Source organism: Corapipo altera, unplaced genomic scaffold, assembly GCF_003945725.1.
Source record: "Corapipo altera isolate COAL_440 unplaced genomic scaffold, ASM394572v1 214, whole genome shotgun sequence".
In the NCBI taxonomy this organism is placed as follows: Eukaryota; Metazoa; Chordata; class Aves; order Passeriformes; family Pipridae; genus Corapipo; species Corapipo altera.
Genome location: NW_020885031.1, coordinates 228,025 through 242,370, shown reverse-complemented (window position 1 = coordinate 242,370; position 14,346 = coordinate 228,025). Strand labels below are relative to the sequence as shown.

The window sequence follows — 14,346 nt, the reverse complement described above, 5'->3', positions numbered from 1 at the left end:
CTCAGCAATTCCAGACTAACACCCTGCTCAGTGCCACACAAGTCAACACTCTGTGCTGTTCCTTGAGGCCCACTGGCAACTACCTGACCATTCACCTGACTTCTTGATATACAGAAGAATTAAACATCATTTTCCTGAGGCACAAGGCCAGCACATGCCTCCACCCAAGCCAGGTGGGCTACCCAGCAGACCATTAGAAAATCCAGGTACATACCTCATGTATTCCAACCAGCCTGGATATCAGGTCCATGAGCATCATCTTCACTTCAAATCGCTCCTTGCAGTTCTCCAGCTGCTTCAGCAATTTCTCAGCAAAGTCTGAAACAGCAGTAATAAATTTGTAGTAGTCCAAAAGAGCACAACTCAACTGGGATTAGGGTAAAAAGAGGGAGTCAGTTTTGACTGCTTTCAAACCATAATGCCCTTGTAGAGAGGAAATTCAAGGTGGTCAAAGCACTTCTCCTAGTGGTTTATTTTTCTTCTCACATGCCTAACAGTGCTGAAGTTGTGCACAGATTCAGAGGAAAACTAGCACACATTCCCCATCATAAGCACAGGGTTTAAAGCTGGATTTTTTAAACTACATTTTGGGCCCATCTGAAAAACAAAATCGCCCAAAGTTCACTACATCCAACTAAGACAAAATCAAGTGCTGTTAGACAAGTATCAGGCTAACAACAGAAATACAGTGTAAAAGGGAGTAAGCCAAAGAAGCTTCGTAGGTAAACTGGTGTTCCCCAAATTATGGCCTTCACATACGCAAGAGAAGCAGAGAGCTCCATTCTGACCTATAGCAACCCAAAGTAGATAAGATTCCTCCCTTCTTGTCTCACCTCCCTGTGTTCCACTAAAACAAGCAGAACAGGACTCATCTCACTCTCTTAAAGTGCAGTGAAACACTAAGATAAAACACTTTAAGTGTCACATCTGCACCTACTCAGCACTTTCGTTCTCCTGGCAGAGCTGTGTCCAAGCTTTAGCATCTGAGATTAACACAGGCTTGCAATAAGAGGAAACACAGTGCATGCTCACCTTGGGGATCATGAATCAAGTGAATAGCAGAGAAGTTAAACACCTCTGGCTTGCTCTTCTTTTTCTGTTTCTGCATGGAAAAGAGTAAGAGACATTCTTGTCTTTCCATAAGGAAAGTGCTTCAGTTTTAAGCTTGCTGTCTAAAGATGCCTCTTCAAAAAAGAGACACCAAGATTTTAAAAACTCTCCCTCTTTGAAACCACACAGGGTTTTCTGCTACCTGTAGCTAAACCAGCAGGGGCAACAGCACAGCTCCTGCACTTGAAGGATTAAGCTAAAACACTGTGAAATCAGACACCCTTCTCCTCACCTTGAGGACCTTCATGGCTTTCTCCAATTTCTTCTTGCGCTTGGTGGTTTTCTTGTTGGTGGCGTAGCGCATCATCAGATCTCTGGCTGTGGGGGCATCATCCTTAGGAAAGAGGGGAAACAAGGCTCAGGTGATGCCAGGCTTCAAATGGCAGTCAGAGAAACACACCATCAATATTCTTCAGGATCACATACTATATTTAAGAACTTGCCCCCCTTCTGAAGTGTCACCACATAGGTAACAGTATTTAAGGAGAAAAGCAAAGGAGCTCTTGGCATTTGTCTTTTAACAGACAGCTAAAGCATCCTGCCTCCTGGAGCCACCTGTCAGACACTGAACTTGGTGTGAAGCACAGAAACACCTGGAGAAAACTAGGTGGGAAAACTAAGCAGCAGAGAAGCAGACAGATGGGCAGGGTCACTAGGATGGCAGACCTATTAAATGTTTGAAGAATAGAGAAAAGAAGATTTCATCATAACACCCACCTCAGATTCTGAGTCACTGTCTTGTTTCTCATCTTCATCCTTCCCAAGAAAGAACTTCAAACTTGCAACTAACACCTGAAAAACCAAGTGAACTCATGTGGGACAGGACAAGCTGACAGGAGTATTCACAACCACCCTACACCTACATCTCAGGCTGTGCAGAGACTCATCCAGTTTTTTATAGGCTTGGATATGATCAGAAAAACTGAAGGACAGCTTGGAAGCCACAGGTGTTTTACAGACCCAGACCATTTTCACTGCCCATCATCACTCAGAGGCACTCAGTCACACCTGGGCTTCCACAATGCCTGGAGCAAATGCCCAGCTGCAAATTCTCTATTATCCTGCAAATCCATTTCACTAATCATTTCATGTCAACATTGTCAAAAGCCCCTACACAGGTGATACCCAAGATAATGCTCAGAACTCTAAACTTCCATTACTTTATATGGTTTTATTGTAGTTTTGCTTGGTTGGCTTTTACTGATCAGAACAGCTTTTAGACCCTTAACAAGTTAAAAACTTGTCTTTAACCATAGTAAAAGTTCTTTAAAGCCTCCTGAATCAGCACAGAAGGCCCAGTATTCACTCAGGCCCCAGACAGGGCAGCTCCTCTCCTCATTTTTAACTAACTAAAGCCTCACAGCATGCTATTTCAAGGAGGTGATATTTCAACAACCTCTTGTGAACAGCAGTGGGACATGTACCCACTCTCCCCATGCCAGCCTGTGTTTGTTGCTGGATAAGCTGCCAATTCTGCTCCTCTGTACTTAAGAGCCAAGCTCTGCCTCCTCCCATGAGTGCTGTTTTGAAAGTTCAAAACGAAGTCAGCGAAGTTTGTTTGCAATAAAATATTAAGCTACATTCACAGGAAGATGATGTGAGGTAACATCCCATTTCATCAAGTAATTTCTGTTCTCACCTTGGTCACTTTGGAAAAGCAAGCAGTTGTGATGACATTGACTGTTTTGGCATCATTCCTGGAATAAAAAAAAACCAGCACCTTTTACTTGAAGTTTTGCCATTTCACATTTTTCTCAGGAAACTAGTTCTCATAATGTATTGAAATTAAGTAACTCATTTCACACAAAACGTTATTTCTTCTCGGCTAAATCCTTGGCACAGGATACAGCCCCACTGGGCCACAATTAATACATATGTATTTATGTCCCTGTCCCCTGGATTGCTTTGGACTACATGCCACAAAGCAATGTCCCTCTGCCCCACAACAAATCCTGGAATCAACACAAGCCTGCCAGACCCACCAGATGTTCCTTCTGTAGAGTTCTATCATCACATCCAGAGAGATCTTGGCAGCAGTGGGATTGCTGTCTCTCAGCATTGTGTACATGAAGTTCTGCAGTGTCTAAAAAAAAAAAAATTGCAAACACTTTATTAGAAGTCTTCCACAAGAGCAGAAGGTCAAATCCAAGTACAAGTGAAAGCCCAAACACTTACCGTGTTCACTTTGTTGTTTTTGTGCTTAGCATTGACATTCTTGATGTCTGTCACAATGTGAGTGTACAAGGTCTGTAAAGGAGAGATGACAGGGAGTAACACAGGTCATGCAAGGAACAGACATTACTGTGCCCTCACAGTTGCCAAGGACCAAAGTGAGACCCACCTCACCACTGCTGAGCATATAACCCTAGGCTGCAACTACAACAACAGCAAGTTAAAGTCTCACTTGAACTCTCTTCACATATTTAACCAGTGTATTTAGTTCACAGTACAGCAAGGCAAGACTATCAACAGCATCAAGTGTTGCTGAACGAAATCCCACCCTGCCTCCTTCAGGCCTGTTCTGATAACCAAATTAGGGGCACAGTGTTCTCCCTTTCATGGCAGTAAAGCCTGTAACAGCTTTCAGCAGCAGCTGGTTTAGTTGTAATTGTTTTACTCAGAGGTTGACACACAACTGAGTAAAGGCAGCACCAACAGCAACCAGTTTATGGTTTTCACCTGCAGACACACCCAAGCTGCTCCATCCCAAACACAGGACAGGCCTAGAGCCTGCAATGGCAAAGTCAGGCCTAGAGCCTGCAATGGCAGCACAACACAGAGCTGCAGCCCCTCCTCTGACAACAACTAGCGAAAATCAGAGCTAGTTTAAACTTATTTTATTGCCAAGCAAAGAGGAGCTGCTTATTTTGGAAATACTTCTGGCAAGTTGGTCCAAACATCCTGGAGACAAAGAAGACCATGAGCACAGCTTACCTTTCGTAGCAGCTTATCGTGGCACCGCAGCAGCTGAAAGAAGAGCTCCAGCAAACTCGTGGGATTTATTAGATTCTTGTTTCTCAACAGGATCAAAGCCTTGCAGAATGTCTGTAAGAGAAATCCAACTACCATAATGCTCTTCAGTCTCCATGCCAATTGAAAAGCAACCCTTAAACTCTCAGCTTACACCAAGGGGTGTGTTACCCTCGGGCAGGGAGTGCCCCAGAGTGGTCTCACCATGCGCAGGTCGGGGTCCAGCACTGTATGGTGGTAGGAGAGCAGCTCCTTCAGCTGCTGCGGGAAGTTGGCCATGTGCTCGGGATAGCAGTGGGCCACCTGCAAGGGAGAGGCAGGGTAACGCTCTAGGACACACCTGGCAAGGTGTAAACAACCACGAATATTTTAAGTGTTCGTATTATACCAATAAGAGGCACTTAAGCCTGTACACAAGCCAAGCTGCCCCCGCCGCCGCGCAGCCCCAGGCACTGGCGCAGGGCTGGGCGCCGTGGGCTTACCTGCGCCAGGAACATCACCAGTTCGGCCAGCTCCTTACTGGGCTTGTCCGGCTGGAAGGTGAAGATCTCCACATGGGACTGGTAGTGGTGGTACTGCTGCAGGAACTGAGCACACACAGGGAATGGGTGAGCGCGGCCGGCAATACCCACCCGTGTCTCCCCCTCCACAGCCCGCAGCCCAGTCCGGCCTCCCCCAAGACCTCCCCGCGCTCCGCACCTCCTCAGTGTAGGACGTGGGGTCCCTCTTGATGAGGTTCTGCAGCTGGGGCAGGTTGCTGGGCAGTTTGTTGCCCTGGCGGCCCGACATGTCTGCGCGGCGCCGGCACTGCCGGGACACGTGAGCGATCGGCTGGGCGCCGCCATGTTGGCCCGCCCCTCGACGGGCGCCGCCGGGGGACAAAGCTCGGCGGGAGGCGCGCACCTGCACAGCGCCCTCCGCGGGCAGCGCTCGGGGAGGGCACCCGGGGAAGGAGCTCTGCTGGAACCCCTTCCCAGCGGGACAAAGGCCTGAGGGGGGACCTCTGGGATTAAACACAACGCCAACCAAGGGGACTGACCATAGCTGCCTCTGGACGGCTTCCCCAGGGATTTCTCCCCAGCACTTGTCACTTCAGCACAGCTGATACTTCCACTCTTCCTCTCTTCCCAGCTACTTCAGGGAAGCTGTGTCATCATATAACTCAGTCATTATAGAAGTTGGGAGCATCAAAAAGGAAGACTCAATCAGGACAACAAGTTTATGCTAGCTTCATCTTTTCTGAATTAAACTTTCAATCAAGATAATAGAAAGCAGAGCTCTTCATTTGCATAGCTTATACTGTTTTAAGCAAACTGCTTATTTTACACTGTAGGAACAGGTTTATATTCCTTTATACAATTAATAAATGCTAGTAAATAAATTATATGCAATTATTCCTCTTCCATAGAGCCATATATAGTGAGTATCAGAAGAACATCAGGACTCAGACATGGCACAGTCTGAAAAACATCAACATAACTTCTTTTATGTCAGCCAACACTCACCTCACTGAAAGGCTTTTTATTATGCTAGTAGGAATCTCACAGCCACATGTAACCACTTAAACACATACTTAGTAATAGGTTCACCTGGTTCAAGTGAGTTTGGGCTTTCCTGTACCCATTAGAGCATGAAAAGCACATCCTCCCTTGCATACCTACATAGCTGCCAAACACCTGGTTTTAGCCTCAATGGAAGGGCAAAATGACTGCAAAGGTAAGAGCAGAACTTGTGGGCTGTTACCAACTGCATAGAACAAAAATAAGCTCTCCATTACCCAAATAAGTAAGTGACTACTTAATATATTTATCTCACCAGATATTAATTAGCTCCTTCATTAGCATCTGGATCTGTTTAGCCTCTGCTCCCAGGCAGCTCTACTCTATTCAGCATTCCAGCACAGCCCTAAAACAACCCAGCTGAGGAACTAAATCCTGTACCTTCACTGGTCAAACCTTACCTTAACACAGTTAAGCCAAAGTTTTATACAACCAAAATACTGCTACACAGGAGGTGTTCAGCTTGGTAGTCAGTAAAAGTGGTAAGCTTTGCAATAAACTGCTTCAACAGGGAAGTAAGTCACTGACTTCAATGTAACACTTCCAGTAAAAGTGAGAAGCAACTGCATTGTTTAAAGAAACCACAGAACAAAACAACCTTGTTCATACCAAAGGATAACCTATAAGCAATTAATACTTCCATAGAAGCAATACTATTGCTTTTGTTTCTGCAGCAGCTATTGAAAGGGCCAGAGAAGTTAACAATTCACTTCAGCCATATAGAAACATACTGAAATTAGAAACTATCTTGCTAACCTATTTTTTTAAAGCTCTGCCAACTTTTATATTGAAAGCCCATTCTTTCTTAAGCAGCCAGTGCACAGTAGAATAGCATTTACAATAAAAACCATCTATATAAACTTTTAACAAAATTTTTACTGAAGAAACCTATAATGCTAACATCTATATTAAAAAGCATTATAAAAACTATTTTTTTAAAAGCAATCTAACTTTCAGGTAGCATCAGAAAAAGTGAAAAAAAGAAGCCCATAAACTAAGCAGTCAATTCTTATTAAAACCCCAAAAGTTACCTTACCACATCCCCACTGCTCCAACACAGAAGAAAGCAAGGAGTGATAATAGGCCTGGGTTTGAGCTTTTATACCCTGAGCCCGTTGCCCCCTGCACATTGATTGGTCTGATTTCTACCAGCTAATTAGGCCAGGAATATTTAAACTCAGGACAGATGGGCTTTTTTACATCTGTTTAGTGGTGGGGTGTGTGGATATTCCTCAGGGAGGTTGCTTGCTCACTTTAAGGTAAGAAGTATAAGTTTACTTCTTTATGTTGTTTTGGAAAGCATATTGTATCTTTGCAGTGACTAGAGTAACTTAATTAATATCCTTAATGATGTTATTTGTGAAAAATATTTTTGGTTGCGTTATAGACAAAAAGGTTTTCTTTGTTTTTGTTGTGGTTGTTTGTATCATAGGCAGCTCTTGGCTCTGTTTTGCCTTTGCTGTAGTCAGCCCCTTTCTTTCCATTCAGACGAAAGCTGTAAAGTTTCAGTTTTCACAGTGTCTGGGAGGCTTTCCTTGAACTCATTTAGGGTATTTGATTACCAGCATTTCATTTAAATAGTGTCAATTCTTGGCCTTCTGTTGCTGTAGGGAATTTGTCTTTCTGGACTTCATACTTGTAATTTTCTAATTAAGAAGAGGGTTAGTGCTCTTTTCCTTTAAAAAAAACCAGGCAAGTCTTTAAGTCCAACAGAAATACTTATTTCTGGATCGTGACTCATAAATTATTTACAGGCTTAAGGCACAGGAGTTCTGTGTTGTTGTTTATCAGAACAGGGAGATGTTACAGTAATGGCTTAAGAAATGCTCAGTCACTTGCAGGTCCTGGGGGAGAACAACAGTCCTAGCTAATGGTGCTGATGTCAGGAATCTGGGTGGCACTGGGGGATATTCAGCCTCAGCTTTGCTTGCTGTGATCTTTCTCTGAAGGGAGGAACTTCTTGCAAATCACTTTTTAATGGCCAAAACTACCATGTGCTGAGTAGTAACCAATCCACTGTCTAATTCTTCCTAACCTAAAAATATGTTGCAAGTTTTGTTTCAATAAGGGGCAGTGAAGGTGCATGTTGCAATTCAGTTTTAGAGTGAAAAAATTGCTTATATTTATTATTATACTTGAAGTAAATTCCAGAGGGCAAAGGTTAAGTTCCTGGAGGGGATGAAATGCAGGCTCGTGGTGAGCTGTTAACTTGTAACATCACAGTACTCTGAGACTGGGGAACACCAAGATTGTGAAGGTGAAAATGTCTTTGAGGCAAATTTTGGTGAGCTTAGTACCTACCCACTGCAGAGGGTACAGCTGTGTCAGTACCTGACAGGAGGCTCCTTGCCTCATTTGGCATTTGGCTTTTCTTAACTGGCTTACTTGAGGGGAAAAATCATGTTTTGCTAATGTTCCTTTTCTATGATTGATGTAACCTCAGAATAATTTGTCTCAGTCCTTTTTACCCCTTTGCTCTTTAAAACTTGGCCCCCAGAAAATTGTTTTTTCTTCAGGACAGACACATTATATATGAATGACTGTCTCCTAACTTGCGTGTCTTAAAGGTACTTTTCCAGGGGTGAGGAAAATGTATGATCTGTGGGTTGCAGTTTCAACAGTAATTTTAAGTGCTGTTTGGATTTTGAGACTCTGATCCTGCCTTGACTCACAGGGCCTTGAAGCAGCTCAGTGATGCAGATAATGGTAAACCAATTCAGCCCCAATCTGTCAGGGTTTCTGCAAGTGCATGGAAATATTTCTATTCTGGGATTTTGGGATACTTTGCCTGTAAGTATAAGCAGTTATTTAGGGAGAGTTTGATTCCTTGTGAAGGAGAAAAGAATATGATTATAGGCTTGGCTGTGTCTCATGCCTTCTTATTGAATTGAAATAGAACACACAGACTGATGCAGACAAAATTTTATTGAATATTTCACTAATAAAGCTACAATTATAGGAATAAGGTTTTTGCTATTTCGTTACTCCAATTCTGAATCCCAAACCAGGGTCCTGCTCTTGCACTTAATGTCCCCCTTCATATAATTTTTTGAAGCTTTAAATACAAAGCAAGGAAGAAAAGAAACTTGAGCCAAGTTGATTTTTTTTTTTTCAACAATTCAAGTGGGAGCAGGGGTGGAAGAAGGCAGCAGTAGCAGTGAAGCAGCATGGGAAGTGAACTGCCCAACATCTCCCGGAAGATTTGGCTGTTCCTGGCACAGCTGAGGTCTTGGCAACTTTGCAAAACACTTCAGGGTAGCGGCATCTTTTGATCTTCTCTGAATCTGTGAGAACTAAAAGCTTGCAGATGTCCAAGTACTAGAAGGGTCTAGGATGATCAATTGTAAAATAACTTTGAAATGTGAACTCCCATCCCTAAAATATGGTTGTACAACAGCCTTCTAAGGGTGGCACAAATCCTGCTAATGTCATCAAAGGGCCTTGCATGAAGGGAATGCAGAGGTTTGCTTTAGATGGCTCGGGAAGTGCACAGACATTCCTGCTGATGTCTGTGGCAGCCTTGCTCAGGTGGAGACACACAGGAGACTGTCAAGGACAGGTTCCCCAGAGCTGTAAATCAGTGTGGTTCCCTTGGCTTCAAGGGGATCGCTGATTTGTATCTGTGGTCTATACAGTGATCATGTCTGAGACATGTACTGGCATTGCAGGTATGAGAACAGAGTTGATGACAACCAGGAGCTGTTCTTGGGAGATGGCACTAGTCTCATGCTGAAAATATGGAGAGACAAGCTGGCATTGCTGTAAGGACTGGTATTTGGGACACTGTCACCCAAGTACTACATTGCTACACCTGTATCTGGGATGGGAACAGGGAGTGCAGCCAGGCTTCAGCACAGCAGGGGTTCACCTAATCAGCATAGCAGGATGTGGGTGTCAGAGCTGCTGGGACACGTTTCACCTCCCCTTGGTACAGGAAGGGCACGGGGGAGCTGTAGCACTGCTCTCTGTCGTAGGTGTAGCAGGTCTGGGCTTCATCACAGAAGTTGCCCTGCTGGGCCTGGACGATCCTCCCACCCAGATCAACCTCTACAGGACTGCAGTTTCTGCAGCTGCAAGAGATGGAGAACAGAACAAGTGTGAAGAGTTGTGATGACATGCCCCTGGTGAAACCTAAATCTTTCCTGTTGATCTGCAGATGGAGCCAGCAGAGTCCTGCAGTCTTTATAGGTGTTATATGGGAACTCCCAGCCTTCAAGCACCTTTTTGAGCTGCTGTGGGTTAAGTCTTGGGAAATTAAGCTAGTAAATAAAACTACTTACAGTTCAGAGATTCTGTAGACAAACTTGGTTCTCAGTGGGGACAAGGGGTCAGAGATGTTCTCTCGAGCCTTCAGGGGGACTCTGCAAAGGAGGGAGGAGAATCACTCAAGGAAATTGCTTATTAAACAGGGTCCTCTCTGCTATGAGCAATTCTAAACTCCCATCTCATTCCTTGGGTTATTTCCATTCTGACCCTCCCCAAGAGGACTGCAGCAACTCCCGTGAGGGCCACTTTCAAGGTGACAGTTTGCTTCTGTTAAACTCTGAGCTGGCAGATGCCTGGGAGACTTTCAGGACATGGACAGGAATGTTTCACTAGTGGCTCTCCTGTTCTGAGCTCTACCAGAGATCCTGCAGCTCTGAGCCTGAACTTGGTCCTTGTTTCCCAGACACACACACACTCTTCTGTTAGGTTTGTGTGAGTGGACAGGACTAAGTCCTACTCTTGAACTGAGATCTGTCTCATAGCATTAAGCTTTTCTGATGGTTTAGGCCTTAACTGTTTTCCCAGACTTAGAGTCAGACAGGGAAGTATCCAGTGGCATGGGCCACTAATCTGGTTTCAGATTAGATCAGCTGTTGGCATGTTACACTCTACTTCCCCAGCCTATTTTGTGAAGTTACTACTGGACTGCTTAAAACATGGGGATGCTTTTGGTATCTGAAGGGACAAACACCAGAGAGGTTCACGTGAGGTAGAAGAACACTAAACAAAGGGAAGTATTTAGGGTACCACAGAAAGCAGCCCATGGGACAAGTTGTTCCCTTCATCAGTGCCAGGACATGGGAAAGAGTGCACAGAAAAGGGAACATTTCATCACTTGCTCACCATCCCCATGAAATATTTGTCTGCCACTTACAGGATACGTATGTGTCTTTCCAGGACTTCTTGATCAGGGTCTTCTTTGGAGGGGACGATCTTGGAGGTCATTGTCACACACTGACACTTGTTATTGACCAGCACATACTCCTCATCCTTGGGCTCCAGAGGGTACCCTGCAAGCACAGCATATGCAACCCCAGAGTCAAGGAAAAAAGCTGTGAGAACTGTTCTAGCAGAAAACCAAGGGATGAGAATGCCAGGAGGGCACCAATACAGCGCCTGGATTGATTCCAGGGAAGGGCAGGTGGCCCTGATGATGCTTGTGGCTTGCAGGGAAAACTCCGGTCCTGATTTTCTTACTCAAGCTGTTTCTTCTCTCTTTGAGTATGTCTCCCACACTGTCAGCATGTTACATAATATGAAACTCAGTTAAAACAGGCTAAAACATCCCATGTGTCACCCAGAGGCTTTTGGAATGTTCCTGGTGTTGTGCAGTCCTGCCTTACTGTGCAAGTAGACGGACTTGCCTGCTCTGCTTGCCCCTTGGTTTAATCATGGAGAGAAAGAACTAGGCTGAAAACATCTGTGTTAATCATGTCTGTAAAGGACTTTGGAGTCACTTGGACTTAAAAGCTTTGGTCCTTCTTGCCCCTATAATATACTGGTCTCATCAGCTCCTATTCCAGGTTTTCTGAGATCCTTACAAGCACCATATCTGGGACAAAGGCACCAAAACTGTGTGAAATGATGCCTCAGAGTGACCCCAGAGTTCACCTGCTGGTTTCAAGTGCTGTTTCTGTGGCCTTGGCTGCCTTTGGCAGCAGAACACCTGCTGAAGAAGATTCTCTGTGGAGTTTCTAGCTTGGGAAAAAAAATCACTTTGCGTCTTGGCTCTGCAAGCTTCTTCTCTGCCAAGTCATCACTCCACGTGAGCGCTTCTCTCTGAAGCAGAAGCTTCCCACAAAAGCCTCTCTAGTCCCTGGCTCCTTGTCCTGGTCTTTCTTTTGGCTCATGGAAGGTCTCTGGCTTGTCCTTCACACAGCCCTTGCTCTGCTGTCTGTGCTGTATTCCACATAAGGTTGTGTGCAGTTCTTCCCAAGCCCTTAATCCAAAGCCAATATTCAAGTCAGATGCTATTGGCTTTGGGGTTGTCCCAAAGCCTTTGGGAGCAGGCTTTAATTCTAAAATTAGTTTAACACACTATTTTATGCATATGCAGGGTTTTTTGAATGCGCTCTAAAAATGCTGTCCTGATTTAATTCTTTGCATAATGCTCTTGGCTTCACTGTAAAAGTTACTGCAACTCCATTTATTTTTCAAGTAAAATTACAGTGCTCAAAAAATATAATTTTGTCAGAAATACCTCCATGTGCCATCCAGTGAAGTCCCTTTGAGGAGAAAGTATTTAAGCACAAAACTTCCTAATGCTGTTTTAAGTGTCTGCAGTTTGGATTTCCTGCGCTAAGGTGTTCCCTTCCTCCTCAATACTTACATAGCTGTTTTTTGGACAAAATTTCTCATTTTCCAATATTGGATCATCCTGTGATACACTGTGAAGCCCAAGAGAATTGCCTGGGTAGGCAATAAGATGCCCTTTCCCAAAAGCTGGAGAAAATGCATGGATGCAGCTGTCCATGCTGTTGGAATGGTTATCCTTGAGCACTGATTTAATCCTGTAGACCAGATGCACCATGTGCATGACAATGGCTTCAGATTGTCACACAGAGGCCTGAGACCCACACTGAGGATTGTGCTGGGAGCACACTGATCTCAGTGCAAATCAGGAGTTCCCAAGAAATTCAGTGGAGTTACGTGACAAATTACTGTTTAATCAAAAATAACTTGGCTGCAGCCATAGGACAGGATTACCAGGAAGGTTTTGGAAGCCTTTAAATCTAGCATGTAAGTCTTGCAGGGTCCCTAGCACTGCAGAAAAGCAAGCAAGCACGTTGGCAGTTTGTTGCTTCAGCAACCTGATAAGAAATGGCTAATCATCAAGGTTTAAACTTGCAGCCAGGCGTCACTTTGTCCTCAAGGCAGCAACTAAACCCACATAGCTCTGGTGCAGAAACACACAGACGCATCCAAGCACCACTGAACCATGATGGCTTGAGCAGGCTTAGAGTTTGGACCTTTGACTGTTGTAGATTACAGAAAACCTGCCACTGATATCTTAATCCCACTTTTCCACCTACCTGCCACAAGGATGATCCCCAAGGAGATGGCCAAGGCCACGCACAGCAACAAAGAGCTCTTCATCCTGGCTTCTCTTCTTTTGAAGAATGTGGGTGCAGAGCCTGTCTCTGCCTATAAGGGCGTGTGCAAATGGGTTTCCTAAAATAAACAGCCCGGCCGGCTGCACTGACACCGGGAAATGTGGCTTTGGGGACTGAAACCAGGTGTGTGAGTGCACCAAGACCTCTGGCTTTCAGAGGGGAAGGGGGCGGGGGGTTGTGCTTTTATTGAGCAATTTTTTCCTGATCATTTCCAACAGGTAATGAAGCTGCTTGAGTGCAAGGAGGTGTAAAACCACCATGATCCTTAGGGGACATATTGCCATCAGGGCCAGTTTAAAGTAAGAAAGTCCAAGGACCACAGCTCTGGCTCCTAATTGTGAGAAACCAGACTTAAAAGATCACTTAAAAATCATACTAAAAAACCACTTAAGGTTCAAAGTGAATCCTGTTTGGACCAGCTGTGTGCCAACCTTTATTAAGGGCCTGACCTGCCCCCAGAGAGCCTGCAGTCAAAGCAGGCAAGATGAGAGGGGAGGGGTGAGAGAGGTAAAGCCAACAGCAGCTCTGGGGCCAAGCTGAGCTCTTCCACCAGCTCTGCCCACTGCATCCAGGAGTCTATTTCCTTGAGAATGGAAAAGGGACTCCATGGGATTTGTGGTGAGAGGTCCTGAGTCAGGTCCCAACCAAACCCTGAGGTACTGGGCATGCAGGCTTTTCCTGAAGATACTGGAGGGGACCCAGATTTCTTTTGTCCCAGATTTAGTATCACTTATGGAACTCTGACACACAAATGTTGCAATGTAACCTGCAATGGCCAGAGCTGTCCCTGTAGCATTTCCATGTGTCTGGTGCAGAAAAGGCCACTTTTTAAGGAAAGCCCAGTCTTAGCAAGGGCCTGATTGCTCTTGCCAGGCTTCTCTGAGAGGCTGAAGTCATTAGGCAATGCTGCCAGGCATCCCAGTTCATGTCACCTTGCAGGCTGTCCTCCCTTTTCCCAGACCCTGCTGGCTGGTTTCCCAACCCTGGGGTTCTTCCAAGCCCCCTGATTCTGTGCCCTGAGCTTTTCCAAGCACAAACACCTCACCCTGCAGCTGCCTGATGCAATGAGCTTTCAGGTTACATCAGCAGTGCCCATGTGCAAGGTGAGTGTGGGAGCTGGGGGGGTGATGATGGGTGACTGCCCAGCTCCTTGCAGGGCATTGGATTCTGCCATAGCTCTTTACAAACCCTGTTTTCTCATCAGGGATACATCTACAGGAGGGCAGGATTCGAGTTTGCTTCCTTTCCTCCTCCCAGAAGGTATTGCCAACAGTTGTGTGCAGTGCTCTCTGAGGCAGTGGCAAGATGTTCCCTGTGCACACTTTTGC

General features: G+C 45.1%; 2 protein-coding genes and 1 long non-coding RNA gene across 4 annotated transcripts in view; 1 reads left to right on the top strand and 2 right to left on the bottom strand.

Moving 5' to 3' along the window:
* Nucleotides 1–4,925, bottom strand: part of SDAD1 (SDA1 domain containing 1) — a 12,610-nt gene extending 7,685 nt beyond the window's left edge. The window contains exons 1-11 of the mRNA XM_027668165.1: nt 4,780–4,925; nt 4,563–4,667; nt 4,285–4,383; nt 4,045–4,155; nt 3,286–3,357; nt 3,093–3,193; nt 2,750–2,807; nt 1,828–1,902; nt 1,343–1,444; nt 1,033–1,102; nt 215–318 (exon numbers count right to left, since the gene is read on the bottom strand). Coding sequence (XP_027523966.1) covers nt 215–318; nt 1,033–1,102; nt 1,343–1,444; nt 1,828–1,902; nt 2,750–2,807; nt 3,093–3,193; nt 3,286–3,357; nt 4,045–4,155; nt 4,285–4,383; nt 4,563–4,667; nt 4,780–4,869 — 987 coding nt within the window. The 5' untranslated portion in view covers nt 4,870–4,925. The remainder of the gene's footprint in view (nt 1–214; nt 319–1,032; nt 1,103–1,342; nt 1,445–1,827; nt 1,903–2,749; nt 2,808–3,092; nt 3,194–3,285; nt 3,358–4,044; nt 4,156–4,284; nt 4,384–4,562; nt 4,668–4,779) is intronic.
* The window catches only part of LOC113959277, a 24,142-nt gene extending 9,796 nt beyond the window's left edge, over nt 1–14,346 (top strand). The window contains exons 3-4 of one of the 2 annotated variants that reach the window (XR_003531756.1): nt 13,237–14,121; nt 14,237–14,346. This is a non-coding gene — a long non-coding RNA (uncharacterized LOC113959277). Of the gene's footprint in view, nt 1–13,236 lie in introns of both variants that reach the window. The other variant, XR_003531755.1, reaches the window with a different exon arrangement.
* Nucleotides 8,544–13,141, bottom strand: JCHAIN (joining chain of multimeric IgA and IgM). The gene is made up of 4 exons (XM_027668186.1): nt 12,938–13,141; nt 10,780–10,915; nt 9,920–10,000; nt 8,544–9,709 (listed from the first exon to the last, which is right to left on the bottom strand). The coding sequence occupies exons 1-4, from the start codon at nt 12,999–13,001 to the stop codon at nt 9,508–9,510; spliced, it is 483 nt and encodes a 160-aa protein (XP_027523987.1). The 5' UTR covers nt 13,002–13,141; the 3' UTR covers nt 8,544–9,507.